Source organism: Zalophus californianus, chromosome X, assembly GCF_009762305.2.
Source record: "Zalophus californianus isolate mZalCal1 chromosome X, mZalCal1.pri.v2, whole genome shotgun sequence".
Lineage (NCBI taxonomy): Eukaryota > Metazoa > Chordata > Mammalia > Carnivora > Otariidae > Zalophus > Zalophus californianus.
Window position 1 is genome coordinate 88419414 of NC_045612.1, and position 25361 is coordinate 88444774.

Below are 25361 nucleotides of genomic sequence, written 5' to 3' on the forward strand. Positions count from 1 at the left end.
GGGGCAGGCTGTGATGAGTGTCAGGCCGGGTTCAGGAATAGCTTGTGCTATTCCCAGTACCCAGGTTTGAATGAAGGAAGGAGGGGTCTGTTTCCAAGTGGGAGAAAGAAGTTGGGCTTCTGGCTGGGTGAGGGAAGAGATATGAGTGGCATCCCCAGGCATCAGGTGGCCAGTCTGATTGGTGCTTTCAACTGTCTGGAGTGTTCCGTCAAGACCAAGGACAAGCATAGGCAGCCCTGCAGTCCTGTTGGGGGCCGGGGGGGGGGGGTGCCGTGCTGAGCCTGCTCTAACTAATCAACAACCCACAGCTGTCTCTCTTCTCAAAGGTAGGAGGCCTCGGGACAAGCAGACCAGGCCTGAGGGGGAGCAGGGTGGAGTGGGAAAGGGGCTTTTCTTCCACAGATATTCTTAGCCAAATATTTTAATTAAAAACTGCAAAGTCTACATAGTTACGGACATTCCTCAGTCCAACAGAGTTGTTTAGGCCCCCCCTGCAGCTGGGAAGTTGAACAAGGGCACCACAGGAACCAATGATGATAAAGACCTGTCCAGGGGCTCAGTGCTTTAAGCCAGATAGGAAGGCATCTGTCCCCCCACCGGCCAGGACATAAGCCATGCTGACCAAGCCCTGGCTGATGGGTCGCAGTTAGCTTTCTTCTTCACAGGAGGAACAAGGTTAGAGAGGTTACAGGACTTGCTCAAACACGACTACTACCTCTCAAACTCAACACGGCAGGGAGTTAGGAGCTGGAGCCGGACAGGGTGGAATTTGAATCCAGCTCAAATACAGTCACACGGACCCAGGTACCTGTGCCCTGTGCCTCCATCTCTTCCCAAGCGGGGAGGGTGGGAGGAAGAAGTGGCAATTCCCACCTTTTCTCTGCCCAGGCAACTGGCACAGCTAGGGTGGGGCTGAACCCTCTGGGCTACCACCTGAACCGACAGCTCCGGAAGTCCCTCCCTTCCCTGGAAGCACCAGGCCATGCCACATCTGGGTTAATAATTCTTTATTAGGATCCAGGTTCCAAACAAGGTAGAAAGCAGCGGCAAGAGGGGTGCGGGGTGGGGGGTGAGGAGGGAACACCAGGCATGGCTAGCTGGGCCACTGCCAGAGGCCCGGAGGGAGCCCTGGGCTGGAGGGGGGCGGGGCTGGGGCCAGCCTACTGCGTGTGGACGGGGGTCAGCGGATGGTGTATCGTACATAGGGGACCTCAACATCCTCGCCACTCTCGTCGTTGCAGCACAGCTCAAGCACCAGCGCCCGCACGTGGCGGCCCAGCTTTCGCTTCGACACACGGCTCACGATCTCAGTCATCCTGGGGGGCGGGGGAGCAGAGGCTCAGGGAGGCAGGGGCAGAGGTGAAGGGCAGTGAACGGAGGTGGAACGGCTGCAAGTGGAGGCCCTCCGCCACCCTCCCCCCGCAACTCACGGCTGATCCAACCGTTCTTTGAGCTTGGCGGCCGGCATGAAGAAGGAGTAGAGCATGGACACACCCTGGGACAGCATGGTGATCTCCAACTTGTGCTCTGTCTGGGGGGGGGGAGGGGGACAGCAGCGTCATGGGGGTGGATGGCCCAGCGAGCCCCGCCCGCACCCTGCCCGCAGGTGGGATGAGAGTGAGGGAGGGGGGTCTCACCTTAAAGTAGTCCAGGAACTGTTTGAGTGTCATCTCCTCGCCGTTAGGCTGCAGCCCCTGGACCTCAAAGCGATCCCACAACGTCCACTCCTGGTTATAGTACTGCGGGACAAGGAACGGGGCTGATGGGCTGGGGGCCACCACAGGGTCCGGCCCCGTCAGTCCCGTCCTCACCCGCCCACCACATGTTAGCTCAGGCTAACATGCTAAGTCAGATCACAAGCCCCTTTTGTCAAAAACGTGCGGCTTCCGTCGCACCTTGAGCACTGACACCCTTCAGTGACCGATGACCGACGTGGCCTAGTCGCTGGGGTCCTGCTCTGTTCTCATCTCCTACCGCCCCTCATCCTTTCTCTCACTCTGCTCTAGTGACTTATTCTTCCTCAAACATGCCAGGCATGCTCCTACCTCAGGACCCTTGGAGAGACTCATCCCTCTGCCTGGAATGCTCTCCCCCGCCAGGAGCCTGCGTGGTCTGCTTCCTCCCCTCCTCCAAGTCTGGGCTCACAGGTCATCTTTTCAGCAGGGCCTTTCCTGACCATCCCACATTTAAAGGCCCCAACCCAAGCCCTTGCCACCTGGTACTCAAGTCTTCCTTACCCTGCGCTCTTTTTTGGAGGTTCTAAAATAATTTATCCTGTTATTTATAGAATCTATTGCACAGGGGCGCCTGGGTGGCTCAGTTGGTTAAAGGACTGCCTTCGGCTCAGGTCATGATCCTGGAGTCCCGGGATCGAGTCCCGCATCGGGCTCCCTGCTCAGCGGGGAGTCTGCTTCTCCCTCTGACCCTCCCCCCCGTCTTATGTGCTCTCTCTTTCTCTCTCTCAAACAAATAAATAAAATCTTAAACTAAAAAAAAAAAAAAAAAAGAATCTATTGCACAAGTACAATCCTAGCACCTCCAAGAGTATCTGGCACACAGATGCTCAGTAAATATTTGAAGCGAATCAATGAATGACGCAAGTAAAAGTATTTACCGTAATAAGCACCAGATACATGTTGGTTGCTATTCTTATGTTACTAATAATCTCCTGGAATGCAATTAAAAAATCCCATCTTTTCTGAGGGCTTCCACAGGCAGATTCAGACCAGTGCTTAGCACAAAACAGGGTCAGTGAATAAACGAATAATGTGTGCACAAAACAGGTAAGTAGGTGCATGCTGACAGAAACCCTCACCTGGTGACAGGCTCTGAAAGCAGACTAAAAGCGAGCTGCTCTACAGAGAAACATCCCACTCACAAACCCAGCGGCCCTGATGCAGGCCCTTACCTGGTGACGGGGTGCGGCAAGGGGTTCAGAGAAGGCAAAGAAGGGCAGGGCCAAGTTGAGGAAACCATTCTTGTAGGAGTCCAGCTGTCGGTGCCCATGCACCACTTTATACAACTCCAGACACACAAGACCAACCACAGCTGCTGTGGTCGTGGCAATGGCGGGGATGATCTTCCCTGCAATCAGCTTACTCTGTGAGGCAGGAAGGATCAAGACACGTGGTAGTTAAGGTAGAAGAGGCTCAGAGCCTACACTGAATGAATGGAACGTGGAAAACTCAAGCCGGGGGTGGAGGGGGGGGAGTGGAATCAGGTCCAGACTCCCCTCACCTTGTGCCGGTCTGCAGGGGGAATGTCATAGTTCTCTGCCCGGAGGTTGGATGCAGCCACAATGAAATCCATATGGAAATTGCTGTCATCATCCTGTTAGTAGCAGGGGAAGGAGAAAGGGAAGGATGGGGAGATGATGAGAGGATCAGAGTCGGGGGAGGAAAAGGATTCCTGGCCCCTGGGGACACCAGTATCCTCCACTGCAATTACCTGCAGGGTTCTCTTAGATCACAAAGGCATGGCTGGGAACATCGATACGTTCAGGGCCATGTGGCAGGCCCATGATCCGATCCCCGTAAAGGCCTGCGGCTGCCTCCAGATCCCCACAGACCCGTTCTGTCTAGCCATCCCCCTCCCCTGCCTGCCCAGGGACCCGACCTAGCACCTTCTCAAAGTCGATGGGATACATCTTGAATCCAGGGAGCTTTTCTGGACTGGGCAGTGTGGCCTTGAGCTCCTCGAGACGGCTGTCATCTGCAGGAAGAAAAGGACACCCTGACCCTTTAGATCCCAGGCCAATGTCTGAGGTGGAAACGGGAGCCGGGGCAGGGGTGGGGGCAGGGAGGGCAAAAGATGTTCAGGTAGAGAACACTTGAAAGGGAAAGTTATCCTGGGAGAGAGGAGGCGCAAGGCGGAGAGGCAGAGCAGGACAAGAGAGCACAAACCTGAAGGAGACAGAACGGGGGCAGGTATGTGGAGAGGGAGCTCTCCAGAGACCCTAAGGAAAACGTCAGGAGGAAGTGAACATGGACAGATCCAGAGATCTGGCTGGGAGATCTGTAGATCTTGGGGAGAATGTTACAGAAAGAGGTGGGGAGACATGGAGAATACGGGGGGGGGGGTGCGACAGGGGTATGAAAAAAATATACAGAGGGGATACTGCGGGGGGGGGAACGCAGACGTGGAGACAGAGGAAAGATACGGGGAGGGAAAAGAAGATATGAAGAGGGGAGAATGGGGGCATGAGACATGTAGATGTTATGTATCCCATATGCAATTTACATATATATCATTTATATACATTTTATGTATACCTTACGTACATCACACAGATCTCAGGGCACAGTTACGCAGCTATACGCATGTGTGTACATATGTACGTGAGGAGAAAAACAGGAAATACAGGGATGAAGCGAATGGAGATGTGGAAGGAGAGATGGGAAGAAACATACGGAGAGTAACATGAGGGGGTAGAGATTTGGGAAGGGAGATGGGGAGCCAACGGGGGAGATAACAGGAGAAGGGAGAAGACCGATGGAGAGGACGATGGGGAGCACGGAAGGTAATGCAGGGAGAGCCACATAGCTGCAGATGCTGGATCTAGTCTGCGGACAGGGAGAGGTACGGAGCGGAAGACAAAAATCCACAGACTGGGGGGTCAGCAAACTACAGCACTGAGCCCAGGTCAGCCCGCCAGCTGCTGGATCAATAAAATGTTACTGGAAAACAGCCACACACGTTCATTTACACATTGTATATGGCTGCTTTTATGCTTCCACCGCCACAGGTGATTAGCCGCAGACACTCTATGGCCTGCAAAGCCTGGGAGTCACTGTGTGGCCCCTCACCTAACATGCAGCATGAGCTGAAAGAAAGAGATGGAGAGAGATGCGGAGTTGGAGGGGAGAGACGTGGAGAGGAAGACAAGGAGGGAGTTCTGGGGAAAGATATATGGAGGGCAGTATTAGGGTGAAGCAGCATACAGAGGAACACAGGGGCCAGATGTCAAGGCAGAGAGACCACTGGTGGAGATCATAGCCCCCAGAGAAACATAAAAAAAAAGAAACAGAAGTTCTTTTTTCCAAGGCAAACACACACAGAAGACCAGAGAGTGGGGAGGAGGAGTGAGGGAGACAATTTGCCCCAACCGACCGACCTTCTTCATACTTCAGGAGAAGGGAGGCTCAAAGGAAGGTGTGGGGAAGTCCCAGGCCTGGGGCAGCAGAGCAGAACCAGGGGCAGAGAACAGGTGGGGAGGCTGGCCTGGGCAGGGGACAAGGGGGGTGGTGACTCCTGGCCAAACACCCTCACCAACTGAGGCATTGGCGCTTTGCAGCTCCTGGTCAGAGACGTGGATCTTGACGCCAGACTTGGGAGTAAACTCGGGGACCTGCACAGACCGTAGGAGTGTGGCCACAGCATCTCGGTCCTGAGAGCCTGTCAGCCCATAGGTCTGGGCAAACAGGTTGGCGGCAGCCATCACGTAGTCCAGATGCAGGGGCTGGGGGAAGGCAGGGCCCAGGAGGGTGAGGACATCGGCTCTCGCCTGATGCGTCTCAGCCTCCTTCCCTCCCACCCACCCTCCACCTGACCCAAGGAGACCCCAAGGAAGAGACTTACATTGTTGACATCAAAGGTGAGCGGGTGTGGACAGCGTTTGGGCCCAGACCAGAACGGAGCTCCCGAGCTCGTGAGCTAAAGAAGTAAAGAGATTTTTGAGGGGCAGGACTTGAGGGCTCTCTAACAAGCCTAACTCCTGGCTGGGCACACACAGGGCCCTGGAGTCAGTCATGAAAGACCCAGACTGTAGGGTCCTGTAGATGGAAGTTCTGATGCCAGGCTGAACCAGGGACCTCGCTGAGCAAACAACTACCAATTCCTGGGCACTCGCTTTGTGCAAGATATGCAGCCATTTCACAAACTCTTACGGACTGCCAGGCATTGTACTAACTTACTATTAGTAAGTACCAATAAATCCTCACAAAACTCCCCGTGAGATAGATTACTATTATGTCTACTTCGCACGTGAGAAGACTGAAGTGCAGAGAAAGTTATGTGACTTGCCCAAGTGCAAATGGAGCTGGGAAGTGAACCCATACGGATTCTTGTGCTCTGGACTACAAAATTTCTCCCCCATAATCTGTACGGCCCTGGGAGTCTAGCAGGGCTCAGAGCACGCCACAGGCAAAGGAAACAGAAACACAAGTCTCCTGCTCGAAGGCAAGGCTACAGGAAAAACGGGTCAGACTTAAGCCGTCTTCTGAGAGCCCCATGCCCTGGGGTACAGGCCACAGCCAGACTCTTGATCGACTGGGAAGAGCATGTGGAGAGCCCACAGCAGGTTCCTATGTTGGAAAAACGCATTGCGCCAAACGGACCTGGCAAATGGGCATTACCTGGTCGGGAGGGAAGTTATGCAGCAGCTGCCGGATGTTGTTAGAGTACTGGGTGTGCCAGTGGTGGCAGGCCCAGCTCACGCAGTCGGCCCAGGTCTGTGGCCGCTGCAGCACCAGGCTGCGCTGCACGGCCTCCAGCACCTCCAGGGGTTGGGTGCCCGCCAGCCGCAGGGTCCGCTCCACAAACTTGGGGTCTCTATCAGGAATTGGAGGGGGTCAGAGGGGCAGGATTACACAGCGGCCCTAGGAGTGGGCTCCAGGGCCACCCCACTTTCTCCATGGAAAGCTAGTCCTGACCCCCGGCGATATGAGGCCCGAGCCTTCACTTGACTCATCTGCAAAGTGTGCCTGGTGCTGGGTGTCACTGGTGAGGAAAGCAGGCAGGATGCCTTGGCGGGCAGGCAGGGGATAGGCTGAAGGGGCACCTGGATACTTACGTGAGGTACTGGTTCACGTTTTCTGCCGGCTGCTTGAAGAGGCCTTCAAACTCATCCCGAGCCCACTGTAAGACACAGAACAGATGGACAACATGGAGTGACGGTTGACAACTGGGGATTTGTCATTAGAGAGACCATCAGTGAATGCATCCAATCAGAAGAACACCGCTGCTTTGAGAAAAGGGAAGCCCTCTGTCACTGCTCCCCAACCGTCCCCACTCCCCCACCCTCCGGCGCCTCAATTTAAAACCCAATGAACGAGGGGCGCCTGGGTGGCTCAGGTGTTAAGCATCTGCCTTCAGCTCAGGTCATGATGCCAGGGTCCTGGGATCGAGCCCTGCATCAGGCTCCCTGCTTGGCAAGGAGCCTGCTTCTCCCTCTCCCACTCCCCCTGCTTGTGTTCCCTTTCTCCCTGTCTCTCTGTCAAATAAATAAATGAAATCTTTAAAAAACAAACAAAAAAACCCCCAATGAACTTGATCTGGGTGGTGGTTATACTAGCCTATGCGTGAAAAAAAAAAGATTCTTAAAGATCTGTGTGCCTTACTAGCGATGTTATATCTCGAATAAAAAAAATTTAGTTCTATTTTACCATAATTAAAAAAAAAAAAAAATTCAGACCCAAACCAAAAACGATTGCCATACAGGCCCTGGCGCTGAGCAGCAAACAAGACAGACGCTCTGCACTCTGAAAATTCCCAAGGACAGTAAATGAATTCACTGGTGAGGGAGTTTGGAGGAGAGAGCATCTAGGTTCAATCCCCAGCTCTGCTACCTAGTATCTAGTTCGGGGACTTCAGAAACACACGGCAACACTTACCTTCACACCTTCCTTTCTAAAACAGATACTGTAACAGTAATGACTCTGTGGTGGGGTTGCAAAGAAAGAACGAGCAACTACGTATCTACTGAAACTTTCCTAAACCGGCCCCAGATACACAGTAAATGCCCAGTGCTTTCTGAACCCGCGAGGCCGACACTGCTATTAGCCCCATTTCACAGAGGAGGAGTCAGGCACGGAGCGCTGGAGTCTGAAATCACACACGGCCCAGTGAGAGAGCAGTGGGGACACAAATATGAACATGCCCACTCTGGAACTCCAGGCAGAAGGGAAAGTGGCCGAGGAAACCGGTTTTTCCCTATTTGGTTCTCACCCCCACACTCCTAACTAAACATTCTGAACAGTTTGTTCCCGAAGACAACAGGGTCATTCTCATAGCACAAGAGTTTTCCTCGGGCCGCCCTTGGGTTCTGGTTCGTGGCCCTGGGGCCAGCTGCCTAGGTGCGTTCACTTTGTAAAAAGTCAGCCTGATGATAGGCGCACTGGGCTGTACAATGTATGCACACGCATCACACAAACAGAATCATCCTGAGAAACAAGCAATAGCTGTGCACACCTGAAGAGGAACTAAGCATGAAAGGCCTAAATAACTGCAGGAGGTAATAAGAAATTACCATTAATTGTGTTCAGCATGAAAGTAGGCTCTTGGTTAGACAGCAGCAGTTCTCACCTGGGAGCGATTTTGCACCCCCCCCCCCCACCCAGGAGGGGAGGGGGACATTTGGCAACGTCTAGGAGACATTCTGAGTTGCTGCAACTGCAGAAAGCTAGTGGCATCTAGTGGGCAGAAGCCAGGGATGCTGCTAAGCACTGGACAGAGCAGAGGACGCCAGCCCCCACCGACAAAGAAATATCTGGCCCCAAATGTCAATAATGCCAAGGTCGAGAGACCCTGGTTATGCAGAGCGCACTTCCCTTGCAGAAGCATATTAGATTAAGGAGGTGTTATGATATCCACAATACATTTCAGCACAAAGAATGAAAAACACAGCAATCTAAGAAGAAAATGTGTCAAAACATTAACAACTATTAAATCTAGGTGAGGAATGATATTTGAGTATTCATCATACCACTCTTTGTGTTTCTCTACATGTTGAAAACTTCTCAAAATAAAAGAAAATGAATGAATCATTCTAGAAACCCAGGCTGTTGGATGAGAAGCGAGGGAGGAAGGTTTCAAGAGAAAGCACATCCTGAACTTTAGGCTTGTGACACCTGAGGGGGCCTAGTGGCCAAGAAGGTGCCTGCCCCCACCCCTCTCCCCCCAACAGCTGATCACCTGCAGGGTGTGCTCAATGGCGTTAGGGAAGTTCTTCAGAGTGCAGATGGGGATGGACTTCTCAGGCGGATCCTGGCTAGAGCTGTAGGACTCTGTCAGGAAGGGGATCACCACCTGCACGTTGCCCTTGGTGCCCAGTGTGCCAGACTCCAGCAGCGGCTTACGGTAGTACACACAGCGGCGGTCCATGTACATGCCTATTGGGGGGGTGGGGGGTGGGCAGACCGTGTGTGTGTCAGGAATGTCAATAGAGAATGTAAAGACAGACACCCCTAATACATACACATGCGTGCGTGCGCACACCACCTCTGCCCCTGACCTCCTCGCCCGCCTCCAAACTCACGGGCATCCACATTGTCGAGGGCATTGGCCACACCATCCAGGTTTTGGAAGAAATCGTCATCATAGACGCGCTCTGTGTCAGGGCCCACACGGTTCTGGTGGCTTGTCACCCGGATGTGCGGATTCATCTGACGCACAGCTGCAGCGGCCGTGTCAGACTTTAACTTCTAGGGGGACAAGGGCAGGATGGGAACACAGGGCTCAGCTCTTCATGCATTCACCCAACAAACTTCTATAGCGCGTCCTCCTAAACACGGATTTACTTAATGCCCGGGAAGAACCAGGTTCTGAGTTCAGAAGGCTCCTCAATTTAGCAGGAGACAGTGTTCGACAGCGCCACATGGCCAGGGCTGGGACAGAGGTGGCAGGGGCTCAAGGAAAGGAAGCAGTGAAGAAATGCAGATCAGAGGCAAGAGGCCAGCCACTCTGTTTCTATGCCTACCCAACATCTACTGTTCTTTCAGATAACAGCACCCAGAGCTGGGATCCATCCTCTCAAACAAACGATCCTTTCAAAGGCCAGGTCAGGTCACGTTCCTCCTCTGCTCAAAACTCTCCCCCTGGCTCCCCCTCTCCACAGTGGGGAAAAGGAGTTGGCCCCCACTTCCCCTAGCTCATCTCCTACCCCTCTCCCCACCATCAGGATCCTGGCCTGGAGCGCTCTGAACCCAGAAAAGGGGGGCTCTACTCCCTTCCACCCTCCAGGTCTGCAGAACCGAGCCCTTTCCTAACCACTATAACCAAAACTGCCAACCCATCTTCCGGGGGTGCCTGACTTCCCTTGGCTTGCTTTTGTTGTTTCCTTTGCGCGGCACTTATCAGCGTTAACTCCAAACCTCACACTTACACTGTGTTGCTTGCTTATGGTCTGCCCTCCCCACTCCAGCAGCTTTCTTTCCTCGCTGTATCCCAAGTGCCAAGAGCAGTGCCTAGGCCAGTGGCTACCTGGTTACCGAGTCAATGAATGGCGAGGGGAACAGATCCTGGGCAGGCACACATGGCACTGTCACCCACGGAAGGCTTCATAGCTCGAGCCGTGTACGGCCCAGGGTCCATCTGGCAGGGAACAGTGAACCTAACACAAATGTCCTCCTAGGGAAGGCCTGCTGGCAAAGCTGGCCCTTGGTTGGCACCTGGGAACCTGGATTTCGGGAGGGTTCGCACCATGCCTTACCTGGTAAGGGTGGGTGGCTCCCCGTGCCTAGACTGCTTATGCAAAATACGGATTCTGCTGAACTCCTGCTTTCCTTCTGGGAGGCTGGAATTTGGGTACGTGCCCAGCAGAGGGTGCCTACGTGACCAGCCCATAGTAAAAGCCCTGGGCACTGAGTCTCTAATGAGCTTCCCCGGTTGGCAACATTTCACATGTGTTGCCACAACTTGCTACTGGGGGATTTAAGTGCATCCTGTGTGACTCCAGGGGGAGAGGAGTCTCGGGAGCTCACGCCTCGTCTCCCCCAGGCTTTGCCCCGGGCGCCTTTTCCCTTTGCTGATTGTGCTCTGCATCCTTTTGCTGTAAAAAAATCATGGCTGTGAATACGGCTATGAGCTCAGTCCTGTGAGTCCTCCTAGTCAATCATCGAACTTGGGGGTGATTTGGGGGACCCCCAACACCCTGTCCCAACCAGCACTGATAAGAGGTCAAGGAAAAAAAAAAAAAAGAGAGATGAAAAATGGCAGATCCAACGCAAGGATACTCAAGAAACGTTTGCTGAATGAGTGAGGCAGAGAAGCTGAGACAAAGAGCTGAAGGAAAAAGGTGGAAAGGCCTCCCGCCTTTCCAGAAAGAATGGAAACAAAAGACAAAAGGAAAGCCAGAGGACAAAATCCCACCCCCTCTCCCCACCCCGCTCACCGTGACGTCCCAGGGCCGGAACAGAAACTGCCGGTTCAGATTTGACTTCTCAATAGTGTCCATGTCGGTGACAACAATTTCTCCGCCCTCCCCACAGCCCAGCCCAATCATGGCGAAGTTCTTGAGCAGCTCACAGCCAATGGCTCCTGCACCCACCTAGGAGGCAGCCGAGAAGAGAGACAGAGGCTGGTTGGGGTAACACAGGTGACTGTGACGGTACGCATTATTCCTCACTCCCCCCCCGAAGACAGCAGGGGAGGCGAAGTGGGGCTAGTGCCACATCCTCAAGTCCCAGAACTCTAAGAAATAACCCAGAGCCATCTGAGGGAAGGCAGCACCGGGGGGGGGGGGGGGGGGGGCACGACACAGAAGGACGCACCAGGCTTTCCCTTGAGATAAAGTGGCAAAAGGCACGCAACAGAGGTACCAGAACCGAAAGCCCTTCCCTCGGGAGGCAAGAGACTCCAGAAGAGGTGGCCAGAGGCCTGGGAGGTGCAGGTAGAGCGCCTCTAAGGGGATCACTCACTAGGAAGTACTTCTGCTTGCCCAACTTCTCTTGCAGGTCAGAGCCAAACACGGCCACCTGCCCATCATAACGGTTCTGGCGCTGAAGAGTGCGAAGGGAGGAGGGTCAGAGGGGGTCCCGCCAGAAATGCCCCCAACGATGTCTTCCCCGTGGGCCCCACTCGCATACCGGGTGGCACTTGTCCTCCGTGAGGGCCTCTTTGTCCTCCGGGAGACACTCCAGGGCATCAAAGTATAGCCACTGCATTATGGGCATAAACTTCCCAGAGCAGGCCTGGGGATTGGGGAGGAGAGAGGAAGCGGTCAGTGGTTAATTGGGACAGATGGACAGTAAGTGATGGAGTCGGGGAGGTGCCCGGCCCACCCCGACCCTGCCCTTCTCTACCCACACTGACCTTCATGACCTCCTGGGCAGCCAGGCCCCCAATGAAAGCGTTTACGGGTGCCAGGTCCCCAGCAGCCACATAGGCCAGCTTTCGGATGAGGTCCTCGTCCAGGTTGTCCTGCTGCACTGCCCGCAGGGCTCGCGCATTCATGGCCCGGGCTAAGGTCACCAGCTCTGTCGCATCTTCCTGGTGGGGCAGAAGAAACCAAGAAGGCACCTGTCACGCCACTGCGGGAAGAGGGATGGGGAGGGGAAGAGGGGCGGGAAGAGTAGACGCGTAGAGGAACAGTGGGCCTTCAGTGCCAAGGTCACCTGCCCTGGTTGGCCCACCCACTCACCCACCTCATTGCGGGGCCGAGGGGGCCGGCCATGCTGAGCACAGAACTGGTGTAGGGCCTGGAAGCCAATGTGCAGCTGGGCGGGCCGGGAATACTTGGCAAAGTCTGTCATCACGAAGTCAGGCTCTGCCAGTGAGGCCAGCAAGGATTTCTGTGGGGGACAGGGCATCAGAGCCTAGAAATGCCCAGAACCACCCCTGACCCCTCACTACCCACCACACTCACAAAGCTGATCTTCTTAGGTACTTTGACCTGACTGACAATGCCTCCACGGATGTAATCGGAGAAGTTGGAGGTGTCACAGATGCTAAAGGTGTAAGGACCTAGGTAGACAAGGAAAGGATCAGGCTACCTGCCCTCCCTAAAGCCCACAACACCCCCCGAGATAAGGGAAAAATCCATGGATTTTCAGGGAGCTTGGTCCTCAGGAGGCAAGACCCCCACCCCAGGTTCTACTTGGACATCAGAAACCATCTCCCCTCTGCCCAAGATCCAGGCTCAGAAGCCACGAGACCCTGTGCTCTTGGATCCAAGTCTACACTCAAAGACATTCTCTGCTCCCTGCCCACATCAGCTCAGACATGAGTGGATCCTCTGACCTCCTCTGTTCACACGCCAGAGACCTCTTCCCCGTCAGCGCAGATACCAGGGACCTATTCTCCTACGAACAGCTCAAACACGAGACAGCACCTCCACCCCAGGCCCACCAGCTCTGGCTAGACCCCGGGGGGGGGGGGGGGTGTCTGTCTCTGATTCATCTCAGACACCCAGCATGTGTCTGTCTCCCCTCGCTCAGAGCCCTGGGTCATACCTCTTATCATCCCTGATTCCTCCACAGCCCTAGCTCACCCAAGACTTTGATCTCCATGGGCTGACTTCCGTTGAGTTCAACCATGCCCTGTACTTCTGAAAAGGAGACAAAGTCGCCATTCTCAAACCCATGTCGGGCCTCATCCAGGCAGGTGACCACACCGGGGTTGTCCTGATTATTAAAGGAGAAGTGAACCTCAGAGGCGGGTTCAGGGTACCAGGAGCAGACAGAGAGCCTGGGGCTGCCCACCCGCCTGCCAGGACCCCTGAGGCTGGTCTCCTCACCTTGGTGACCATAGAAACCATAGCACTGAGTGGCTGCTCCCCGTTGGAATCTGTGAGGATCATTTCCTCTCCAAAGTCACAGAAGAGCTGCCTGTAAAGGGAGGCAACAGGGCTGATGCCCCAGAGTCCCATGCTCACGGGGACCTGCGTGTCCCCTGAGATGCAGCGAATACTTGCTGAGCAAATTCAGCCCATCACTGTGGGGAATCACACAGCTCTCATGTCACGTGGGGAGAAGTGGACACACAGAATCCAAAACCCGAGTGGCTGAGGGGCAGGGCGGTGACAGCTCAGGGGTCTTGGTCTGGGCCTGGCAGGGGTCGGGGAACCAGGGTGGGGGCACTCACCCAAACAGGCCCCGCGTGTCTGCCACCACCAGCTTGATGCCACGGTTGTGACAGAACTCACCGACCCGCAGCTGGTCCTCCAGGGGGGTGTTGGTGAGGACCACCACCTGTGGAGAGGTGGAGGCTCAGGGCAAGGGCCCGGCACTGGGGCCAAGGGGAGAGAATAATGGAGGAAGACTGGTGCCTGGGGCCGGCAGGCGGGGGAAGGTGGGCTCAGAAGAGACTTTAAAGGTTTCAAAGTATTTACCGCAGTTCAGTAGATACTTCTACAAAGTATCTACTATGTATCAAATTCAGCCAGGGTAAGACCCAGAGAAAAGGGAAACGCGAATCCCTGCATTCCTGCATCAGGGCAGGCAAGGTAGCCGGCAAGGCAATGAGGCAGCCGGGAGCAGAGAGTGTGGAGAACAGGGAACTCATTTATGCACCAACACCCACTGCCACCCGCCTACAACCCTGCCTTGCCCCATGAGACACGGGAGTAAACCTCCCTCCGCAGCCCAAGTCTGAGCTCACTCCTACCACACCCACTCGCTCCCAATTCTCGAGATAGTGCCTGCTGAACCGGGTGCCTTGGGACTTCGCTCTCTGCCGGAATGCCCACCCTTCCCCGCCAGGGCCAGCTCCTCCAACTACCTCAGGCTCAGCGGCGGCGCCCTGGCCCACCGGGATGCCCCAGGGCAGAATCTCGGCCCCCCAGAGCTCCTCTTTCCGGCTCAGTTTTTATTCAACAAACAAGCAGACGGCCCTTAGTGCGTGCCAGCTGGTATCCCAAGCACTTAGCCCTCACAAAAACTCAATGAAGTAGGTACTACTACGGGTCCCAAGTCCACAAACAAGAACAAAATGAAGCAGAGGAGATCCAGTGGCCTGCCTGAGGACATCCTAGTAGAACTGGAGACCCACGCCAGGGCAGTCTGGCTCCTGCCTGCCACCACCACGCTCCGTGGGTCTGCCCATTCACAGCCCCGCCCCCCCGAAAAGGCAGGTCCGGGGTCTAAATCCCACCTGCGTCCCCAACACGAAACCTGGCACAGAGGCTAGCCCATTTACCAGAGAACTAATGAACAAAGCAAAGATGGACTGGGAGAAGAGTGGGCAGGCGGCTGGGCGGTGCGCCCCCCCACCCCCACCCCCCCGCAAGGTACCTGAAAGCCACTAAGGAAGTCGTCAACCAGAGGCCCAGTGTAGGCACTGACAGGCACATAGCTGTTGAGCTCGGCGAGGCGGGGCTGGGAGACCTCAGCCCGGTTCTTACCAATGTCCTCCTCCCGCAGGTAGAACTGCAAAGGGGAACCAGGGAGGAAGGAAGTGGTGGCAGAGCCCGGAGGACTAGCACCTCTGCCAGGGAGAAGGGCTGCCAAGAAGTACCTGGGAGGAGAGGTCAGCCCACTGGGCAGTGCCCTGGTCATGCAGGGTGACAGCCTTGACCCCACCAAGGATGATGTTCTTGGCAATCTCCACGCCCAGGCCCCGCAGGCCTGACACCAGGACGCTCGAGGTCTGGAGCCGCTTCATGGCCTCATGGCCCAACACATACCTGCCAGGTTGGGGGGTGTTCCGGGTCAAGGTCTGGCCCTCCAGACCCTGTCCTCCCAGTGCCCCTCCCGCTGCTTGGCCCAACCTAGGCCCCACTTACAGCTGCCGGGAGTAAAGGCCCTCATCTATGTCTGCTTCACTGCCGTTCTTCGCCATTCCCTAGGAATAGAGGAGAAGAACAGGTTTGGGGAGATACAGAAGAGAGCGTGGACAGATGCACAGTGATACGGAAGGCTCTCCCACCCACCACTCCCACCACCCTGCCCACCAGGGTGCAGAAAGAAGACACTTACGTTGGTTGGCACCGAGGGCACTTCGGACAACACGGAGTGGGCAGGGGAACAGTTAGAACCCGGCTTTGGATCAGGCCCGGACACGCGACGTTTCTTGGACAGCGGCGAGCTGGACATCTGGAAGGGAAAAGGAGGGTCAGAGGTGAGCCTGGGGCATGTGAGCGCTGCAGCTGGTTAGTGGTGACTGTCGGGGGAAGGGAAGACTTAAGGGCTGGTATCTCCATTTTACGGAAGAGGAGGCAGGTACAGAGAGGTGAGGTGACTTGCCCAGGGTCACACAGCTGTCAGAGCTAAGATCTGAACCCAGGTGGTCTGGCTTGCAATCCATGCTGCTGACCACTAGGCCATTCGCCTTTCTCCCCAGCCCAGCATGAGGGAGAGACTCCAGTCCTGCAGGGTGAGAGGAGTGACATGAAGAATGTCCTTGTGGGAAAAGTCAGAGGAGGCTGTAGGCTCAGGTCAGACCTTGCCACTCCTTGACAGACCTCATTTAAGCCCTGTGGGCTCGGTTCCCTCACCTGTGCAACAGGGCTGACAGGGCCACTTACCTACCCCACGGAGTTGCTGAAGTGATGAAAGAGAGCCCAGACCACAGAGCCTGACACAGAGCGGGCAGGCAACAACAAGCAGCTGTTCTCCTCCCCCTTAACCCCGGTGACAGGGGCGCAGGAGGGAAACGCGGCTTAGGCTTCCGTCGGGGTGGCATGATGGCGGGAGACACCTTGCCAGAGACCCAGTCCCCAGAGGGGCCCAGGGAAGAGAGTTTTCCAAAGCCCACCGCACCCCTCCCCCCAGCTCTGGGAGGGGAAAGGCCCAGGCCAATGAAAGAGGTCACGGGGAGAGACAACACACACACTTCCCAAGCCCTGTCTGCACGTGGAGCCCCTTAAACAGGTTAACAATGGTGGATGAACATTTATCAGGAACCCTCCCTGTGCCAAATGTCACACTAAGTAAGCACTTTATGAGCCTTGCCTCACTTTGTCCTCAGGGCGTCTCTGTGAGATCTGGACTACTATCTATCAATAACATCCCCCAACTCACACCGGAGGAAAAAAAATTCACTCGGGGACATGTGGTGACTTGACCGAGGTTCCCACAAACACAGTGGCCAAGCGGGGCCCGGACCAGGATCTGCTGACCCTGAAGCCTAGGCTGCCGCCGCCTGGTATTATCACATTTCCTCCCCTCCATGCTCCTGACCCTGCAAGGCAGGGTTGAGCACCCTTGCCAGACAAATGAGAAAACCTGAGCTCATGAGGTCAAGTTAACCTGCCAAGCATCACATACTGGGTCCCAGAGTCAGAACAATAGACAGAGCCTGCTGTGGGAGTGAAATCTGTGTGTGACTGGATCCACATGGCGGAGACAACAGGACCCTCGACCATTTCCCCTCACCACCAATGCTCTCCTAAGCCACTGTCCTCCTACCCTGGGCCTTTTCTGACCCTCCCCCCCATATCACACTGAGCACCCCCAGTGTACCTAAGGTTCCATCTTGGCACCTGTCACACTCTGACACTAGGCAAGAAGACAGGAGCTCCCTCCCCATCATCTACCAAGAGCTCACTGCCCGTCAATCACAGGGTAAAGGGCTTTGTCCAATCCCAACAATGCCCACGAACGAGATAACCTCACGCCCACAACACAAGAAAGAAAAAAAAAAGGCTCGGAGAACTCAGTCACTTGCCCACAGTCACGCAGCTGGTGCGGGCCTGTTTGCCAAATGCCTCCTGGGAGAACAGAGTCAGGATCAAGCTCAGGACCCAGCCCACAGGGCTAAGGGATGAGGTGTGAGGGAGGAGGACCCAGAAGGCAGGAGGCTGGCTAGGGCCCTGGAGCCAACCAACCTAATTACTGGGAATGCAGAGCACTAACCTAGACAAGAAAAAGTTGGTGAATTAGTGTGGAGACAAAAGCAAATCATAATTTTTCCATTTACTGACTCTGTGACCTGGGGAAGGGCTCTCATTTACTGAGCCCCATTTTCTCAAAAGGCAGGGACAAACAGAACTATCCTCAAGAAGCTGCCGAGGTTAAAAACAGTCAACTTCTGTGGTCAGAACTCAGCGACTTGAAGACCTAAGTAAGCTCCTCCCTGGACACCTGCAGTGGCCTCCATTACTTAGTTATCTCTTTGCTTTGTCACTGCTTTGCTCGTCTGGGACACACCATCTCGTTTACTTCCTAAATCAGAGATGACCCAGGGCCAGAGAGATCTTTAATATCTGCACTTTTTATCTCCACATTCCTGTTGCTGCCAGCAAGGGTCTAAGCAGGTTTTGGGTAACTGTTCCAGAAAAGATTTCAACTGCAGAGATTTGCAACAGCCCAGTCTCAAGGCAAGCAGGAGGATTCTAGGGCAGAAACCCCAGAGAGGAGCTAAAAATTCCCCCTACCCCCAGTACAAAATCGATACCCTTTCTCCCTTCAACATATGCTCAGGCCCCAATTAGGATGCATATACTATCCGTTCTTCAGCAAAGCTGAAATGGGGCTTAGAGAGTTTCAGAACTTGCCTGAGGTCTCCACACTGGTGATTTTGAAGCCTGAGCATTCTCTACCACCCAAACCAGAGAAGAAGGTTTGAGGCAGGAATCCTGGAGCAGGTTTGAGAGGGGGCAGGCACAGGGTCAGGTTATCGAGATGGAGAAGCTAGGGCACAGGATGCTGGGGCCTGTCAAGCCTCCTGGGAGGGATTAACTGAGAAGTCCCTGGGAACATAAGAGAGGAGTCAGGAGGTAGTTGTTTGAGCCCATGGAGGCTCAGAGGGAGATGGAAAAGGGGGTTAGAAGTCATGGGAGGCGGGCAGGGGAGGGCCAGGCCAGATTGTTAAGACTCATATCTGGGTCTTTGGAAAGGATCTTTGAGGGAAAGGCCAGGAAATTGCACTACAGGCCCCCTGAGGCTGCAAGGAGGTAGGAGGACAGTAGCTGGGCCCCATGGAAGCTACACAGGGAATGGGTGGGGGATTCTGGGGCCCAAGGAGGCTGCAGGAAGATGCTGGGGTCTAGGGGGAGGTGTGCTCTCCATCAGGAGGATGCTGGGGCTCTAGGGGTCTCTGCAGATGGATGCTGTTGGCACAGAAAAACCTTTTGACCAAAAATAACAGGGACCTGTGGGGAGACAGGTGTCTCTGACATCGATGTCAAGAGTCCCAGGAGGCTATCTATGAAGGTGAATGCTGAGTCCTAGGGTAGGGTTGGGGAGGGATTTCTAATGGAGCACAAAGGCCTTGTGTCGATCTCTGATTCGTACATGCTAGGTACAGCAGCTGCTCTAACAGAGTGGAAAGGGGAGGCTGAGCCCAGACAGTTCTGGCCCTAAAAAGTTCAGTAAGCAGATACTGGCTAGGTCTCCAAGTAGGATTGGGTTTCTCTGACCAATTATGTGGAATCCATGGAGGCTCTGAGAGTAGATGCTGAAGAGGTTTTCTACTCTGACTGAAGACAACTAGGCCTGTTGGAAGAAGGGACATCTGACAATGATGCTGGGGTCTTACGAACCTGAAGGCCTCTAACTGATGCTGGGGACCTTGAAAGACTCTGAGGAGATTCTCAGGCCTGATGTGAGGTTAAGGGATCTGTGAGAGAAGCTGAAACCCCGGATGGCTTTTGAAGGCAGATGTTGAGTGAAGGGTGGGGTTTGAGGTGAGTCTGATGGAGGGAGCTGGAAGGCAACAGGGTCTGCAAGGGCAGGTGCTGGCCGGGGGAATCTGTGGTGGAGAATTATGTATCCAAACAGTTCCGCCCTGGTATTTGGTCCTTCGGGAGGCTCTGAGGGAACATCCTGGGAGTTAGGGAGTGTGTGATCAGGGAGCTGCTGAGGCCCACAAGAGGCAGTCTCCAAAGAGAATACTGAGACCATGGAAAAGGGCATTCCCTCAAAGTAGAGGAAGTCTCTAAAAGCGGATGCTAGAAATGAAAGGAGTCTCTAAGGGTAAATGTTGAAGAGAACCTCTGATTAGAAATGCTGGGCCCAGAGGGCTTTCTGATGGAAGATGCTAGGGCCAGGTTGGGGTTGGAGATGTGGCGAACCGGTCTCTGACATGGAGGACAGGCCCAAATCGTCTTTCACAGGGTCTAGTTTCCTTGGAGGCTCTAAGGGCAGATAACGCCTGTGTGAGTTGGGGGAGGAGGCAGAGCGATCTGAAGGAAGCTGCTAGAGAAGACTTAGAGAAATGAAGGCCCTCCCGGGGGTCTAGCCCCTCTTGGAAGCTGTGAGAGCCAATACTGAAGGACTAGGAGGGCCTGAAAGAAGACTCTGGGGGTAGGGCTTTAATGGCATACATTGGTGGGAGGCTTCGACCGGGAATGTCAATCCCGTAAGTCTCTGTTGGCGACTGAGAGGCGTTCTGAGTTGCGATACAAGGTTCAGGACAGGGTCCCGGTCCCTGACTAGGAATACTGGCCCTGAGTCTCCAAAGCCAGATCCGCGGTGGGGGGAGAGGGGGGCGGGGGGATCTGACCCCAAGGTCAGACTTCGGAGCGCGAGGGCTGGTCCAGGATGGGAAATGTCGACCCCGCCCCAAGATCTGTCCCCCTCCCTCCTCCCCACGGATCCCTAGCATCCGAGTCACCACCGCCCATCCCGACATCAGCCTGGCCCAGCGCCGACCCAGGTTCATCCAATGCTTCCCGAAACCCCTGCCCCGGCCAAGGCGCTGAGAAAGGCCGTTTGTTACCAATGCCGGTTCCCCGGGTCGCGCCGCCGCCAACTCCTCTAGGAGCCGAAGCCAAGCCCGGCCGCCACCCTCCTCCTTCTCCTCCTCCTCCTCCCCGCCGCCTGGGCCGCCTAGAATCGCCGCCGCCTGGGCCGCCTTCTCCTCCCCCAGCCGTAGTGGCAGTGCTCGTTCCAGCCACCTCCTTCACCTCCGCCGCCGACACAAGATGGCGGCCGCAGAGCCTGAGGCCGGAACAAAACCTTGAGCCCCACCCCCCAGGAGCCCGGATGCAGGCAGGCCGCGCCCATTCATGAATCATGTATAAATGTTCCCGGCCCGCTGTAACTCATTCGAAGAGGAAGAGCGCCACCTGGTGGCGAAGGTGGCCACAACTAGGAAAACAAGTTAGAAAAAAAAACCCAAAAAACCATAGAAGCCACGACCCATGGAACGTGAATAATGAATACATTGTTGCAGCCAGGCTGACAAGGAAACTAAGAAACGACCTCAAGGCTACATTTCCTGATCATGAATTATGCATGAGGCCGGGTGGTTGGTGGACTAACTCCCGGCAACCAAAAAGCCAATGTTAAAACATGGCAGCCACGCCCCGTTGCTCATGAATAATTAATGATCTTATAGCAGCCCGGAAGCCAAGGAGACCAAGGCCACATCTTATCATGAATAATGCATGAGGCCCGGTGGGCTGGAACAAAAGGTACGGGTCCGCCTATTGCTTCATCTAATACCCTGTAAGCAGGGAAAAAGGGCTACCACAGGGAAAACACACTCCCCCGGCTCATAAATAATGAATGATGATGCTGCAGCAGCTCAACCTGGAAACTCAGAGAGGTCAAGAAAGGTCCCACCTAGTTACTTATGAATTATGTATGAGGCTGGATGGACAGAAACACTCAAGACAGCCCTGCCCAGCTAGTAGAGATTATAGTACTCCAGCCAAGGCAACACAGCCACGCCTTCCTGTTCATGAATAATGAAAGCCGATGCTGCAGAGCCACAGGGGAAACCCAGGGGGAAGTGTAGCTGCCTTCTCCCCACCCCTGACTAACATCAGGGCTGCCTTGGTCCCACCGAATCTAGACTAATATGCCTTTGGCAGGTGCTTCAGTTTCCACAACTGTAAAATGGGGATAGTAATAGAACCCATTTACCTCATGAAGGCAAAATGTGCTATTATGAAAATCAGAGAATACGGATTAAGGTGTGAGCTAGCAGTACTGACACAGGGCGATGTTAAATTTAAGTATTATATATTAACATAAAAGAACTATGTAAATATATATTTATATTAATATAAAATTAGTTATGGGTGAGGGTATACTCAGCCACTAGAGAAACCCCCAACTTGGGGCATTATTTAAAAAACAATGTCTTGACCAGGCAATGAAATCTTATTCAGGACTAAAAAGAAAAACCAACCAACAAACAAAATGCCTTGAGACAACCAACCGCCTGGAAGGACAATGGAAAACAGAATGCTAAGGCCACCAGTGTCCACTGAATAGGTAGGATAGAGGACCAGGTCACCAGAGATACAACTGTATACCAAAGCCTCAGGCTCACAATAAGCACCCAATACATTTCTCTCAAATAACAACAGATCATGTTAACAGATCGCATATTATGGTGATGTGTCCTTTCCATGCATTGTGCCACTGATCTCAGGAATGCAGAGCAGGAAACCGGTTCCTTCCTGGCCTTCAGGTCTTAGTTCAAAGGTGACCTCCTTAGAGAGTTCTTGAACCCTCACAAAAATCATTTCCACCCACCGGTGACTAGCTGTGTGACCTGGGGCCAGACACTTCACTTCTCTGGGCCACTGTTTCCCCACCCATAAAATGAGAACAATAGTAACCTACCTTGTGATGGAGTTTAAATGAGTAAATGGGCAGAAAGGGCTTAGAACAGTGCCATGCACAAGTGCTATATGACTAAAACTAGTAGTAGTACAGGCCATTAAAGTGGTGGTGGTGGGCGGGGGGAGGGGGGGAGGGAGACATTATGGCATTTGATTAAGACTACAGACTCCGGAACTAGATTGACCAGGTTTGAATCCTGGCTCAGCCACTCAACTGACTGTGAGTAACTAACTTTAGGCAAATTACTTAGCTTCCCGGTGTCCCAGTTTCCTCATCTATAAAATGGGATAATAACAACCTATCTCCTAGGATTGTTGTGGGGATTAAATGGGCTAATAAAGTGTGAAATGAGTGTAAACTCATCTGATTATCATTATGCCCATACCCATTGTCAGGCTCACGGAAAGATTTGCCAAAGATCACACAGCTGGCAAGGATCGATGGGATTTGAATCTAGAGCCTGTGTTGATAATCTGGAGTTACTGGGCCATAAGGAATGAACAATGTAGGAGGCCTCCTCCCTTCGCTAGATTTAAGGCTTAAATCCTGGAACCTGTAAGGGAAAGCTAACAGCGGGTCATGCAGATGAAACCGTAAAAGCTACGCCCCTCACGAATTATGCACAATTACGCCCCTAGAAAAGCCACAGAAAACTCGGGGCGCTATTCACCTTTCCGATTAATCAGTGAGTTGTAGTTTGCCCGGCGGACTGCAGGACTCGCCTTCAGCACACCCCTCCAGCACGCTGATCCGCCCCCTCGTGAATAATTCACAAGCCGATACTTCCTGCGGACCAGGTGCGAAAGAGGCAAAAATGGGCTTCCTCAACGGCTCCACCTCCTCATGAATAATGAAAAAGCCGCGGCCAACGAAGGCCCGGTAGCACGCTGTCCCCTCGGGAAGAGCCTAGCACACTGGGTTCCAGCGTCCCTTCCACAGCCTGGCCTGGGGGTCCCTCTTCCTAAAACTGTGTTGGCTCCGACCTGTCCAGTCGCCTCGCCCCGCGTACCCAAGCGCGGGGGGACCTCATCATAGAACCAGAGGTCACAAAGGCCATAGATACATCCACAATGCCACGTCGGTCCCGAACGTTCCCACTGTCACAGGACCTTTCGTGAAACAAGCTGTCCCCAAATGCCGCCTTGACTTCAGGAACCTCAAACTTCGCCTCTCCCTTTGGGGAGTACCCCCAAATCCTGCCTCATGGACAGAGAACTCATACACGGACCTTAAGGGTCTCCTCAAACATCCCCCTAAACCCTGCCTCCGAGGGGTATACAAATCCTGCCTCCCAGTGATACTCCCTAAAACAGACTCAAAATCCCATCCCGGTGTCCCCAAATGCCACTTCCTAAGGGACTCCTCGAAAACAGCCACCCCGAAACGCCACCCCGGGCCCGGAGCTCCAAATGCGCCCATTAGGGGGTCCCCCAAATTGAGCCCCCTCCCCCGGATGCTGCCTAGGGTTTGGGGGCACCGTGCTCCAGCTCACCCCCTGCGCCGGGCGGAAGCCTCGCCTTCCTGCTGGAGATGAGCCGAAGCCACGGGGCAACGGAAGAGCAAACCAGCTCCGTCGTACAAGAGCCAGAGTTTGCGCGGAGCTCGGAAGCGCGGGGCCTTGAAGGGCCCCCGGTTTGGGATGTACCACAGATGCTTAGTTAAAGGGGCGGCCGCCCTTGCTCCCGCGCCGTCGGCGCCCGTGTCAGACCCAGACAACCCTATGGGTTGTGGTACTTCCCGAGCGCGCGAGGCATGCTGGGGGTGGTAGTCCTGTCTGGTGCCCGGTGCCCGGTGCACGTGGTGGGCTACAGCGCCCAGAGTATGGGAAAATGTAAACCTGGGCTGTGGAATTCCGGGATCTGTGCTCTGGAGGCGGGGGGGGGGGGGAGGGAACGGGAAAAGGGAGTGGAACGTGGGGTACCACCAGATGTAAAGGCACACCCATCCTACAGATGGGAAGGCAGTCAAAGGAGTTCATTCATTTGACATTTATGGAGTTCAAGCTGTGGGCCAGGCACTAGGGATTCTTTGCTTGCCCTCACGGAGCAGACGTTCTAGCGAGAGAGATAGACCATAAATACAGGAAATGAGTAAAAATTAGTTTCTCATACAAATATTTATTATGATAGATGACTGTGTAAGTTATATGTAACAAAATATACATATAAATACATAGTTGACAAAACATGATAGCTAGTGTCAATATGTAAATAATTTACATTGTATATAGTAAATGTCTTAAATACATTGTATTCTATATTCATTCTATATTCATATATTCATAATATATACTTAAATATATATGTAAATGCGTGTTGTATAGATGTATGTGACAACTGCCAAGTGCTATGGAGAGAAATAGAACAAGATAAGGGGAAATCTCTGGGGTCAGGTTGCATTTTTCGTGTGATCAAAGGCGGCCTCGCTGAGGTGATGTTTGAGCACCTTATCCCAAATTCTATATCCTCTATCCTGTCAACAACCTCCAAATTTATTCATTTGAAAAGGATTTCTTGGGTGCCCACTAAGTGCAGAGCACTGGGAACACAGCAAAGAACATATGAAGGAGACTGCACATGGGGAAAAGCATTCCGGACAGAGGGATCATCGGGTGCAAAGCCTTGAGGTTGTAAGTTCCTGTCTGAGGAAGAGTGCAGAGATCTGTGTAGTCAGAGAGGAGTGCGGAAGGGAGAACACTGGTGATGAGCTCCGAGGCCGGGTCAAGGAGGGTATTGTAAGCCAGGCTGAGATGTTTGGGTTTTGTTCTAAGATCCGTGGGGAGCCGTGAAAGGATTTTAAGCGGAGGTGTCACATTATATAAATTATGTTTCAGTGTAAACCAGCTGGCTGCTCTGGGTGGAGAGAGAACAAACTGTAAGGGGAAAGATGGGAGCAGAAAGGCCACTGCAAGACTCCAGAAGCGATGAGAGAGGATCAGACTAAGATGGTAAAAGTGGAAGGGGTGAGGAAAGATTTAATTTTGGGCTGATTTTGCAGGAAAAGACGCCAGGATTTGCCAAGAGATCACACAGAGGACATGAAAAGTAGAGAGGAGTCCTGGCTGACCCCCCAGGTCATTAGCCTGAGCACCTGGGAGGATGGAGTTGTCATCAACCGACATGGGAAATACTCCATTAGGAACCAGGTGTGGGGCAAGATTTTCTTGTATTATCTTACCTGTTTCAGGGA

At 53.9% G+C, this 25361-nt stretch overlaps 1 protein-coding gene across 6 annotated transcripts; it reads right to left on the reverse strand.

Annotated features, from left to right (window-relative positions):
• Positions 1 to 990: 990 nt before the first annotated feature.
• On the reverse strand, positions 991 to 23807 carry UBA1 (ubiquitin like modifier activating enzyme 1). Of its 6 annotated transcripts, XM_027607333.2 has the most exons (27): positions 20314 to 20517; positions 15897 to 16019; positions 15630 to 15746; positions 15437 to 15495; positions 15169 to 15337; positions 14946 to 15080; positions 13798 to 13904; positions 13451 to 13541; positions 13205 to 13337; positions 12581 to 12678; positions 12360 to 12506; positions 12028 to 12204; positions 11802 to 11906; positions 11634 to 11714; positions 11108 to 11263; positions 9254 to 9419; positions 8911 to 9107; positions 6791 to 6855; positions 6354 to 6549; positions 5578 to 5652; positions 5269 to 5458; positions 3623 to 3711; positions 3238 to 3330; positions 2909 to 3100; positions 1638 to 1739; positions 1431 to 1531; positions 1175 to 1316 (listed from the first exon to the last, which is right to left on the reverse strand). In XM_027607333.2, the coding sequence occupies exons 3-27, from the start codon at positions 15744 to 15746 to the stop codon at positions 1181 to 1183; spliced, it is 3177 nt and encodes a 1058-aa protein (XP_027463134.1). In that variant the 5' UTR covers positions 15897 to 16019; positions 20314 to 20517; the 3' UTR covers positions 1175 to 1180. The 6 variants fall into 6 exon arrangements, with proteins under 6 accessions (XP_027463133.1, XP_027463134.1, XP_027463135.1 ...); XM_027607332.2 differs by lacking the exon at positions 15897 to 16019 and having other exon boundaries at positions 991 to 1316; positions 20314 to 20448; XM_027607334.2 differs by lacking the exons at positions 15897 to 16019; positions 20314 to 20517 and adding an exon at positions 23665 to 23807.
• Between the last annotated feature and the right edge of the window lie 1554 nt (positions 23808 to 25361).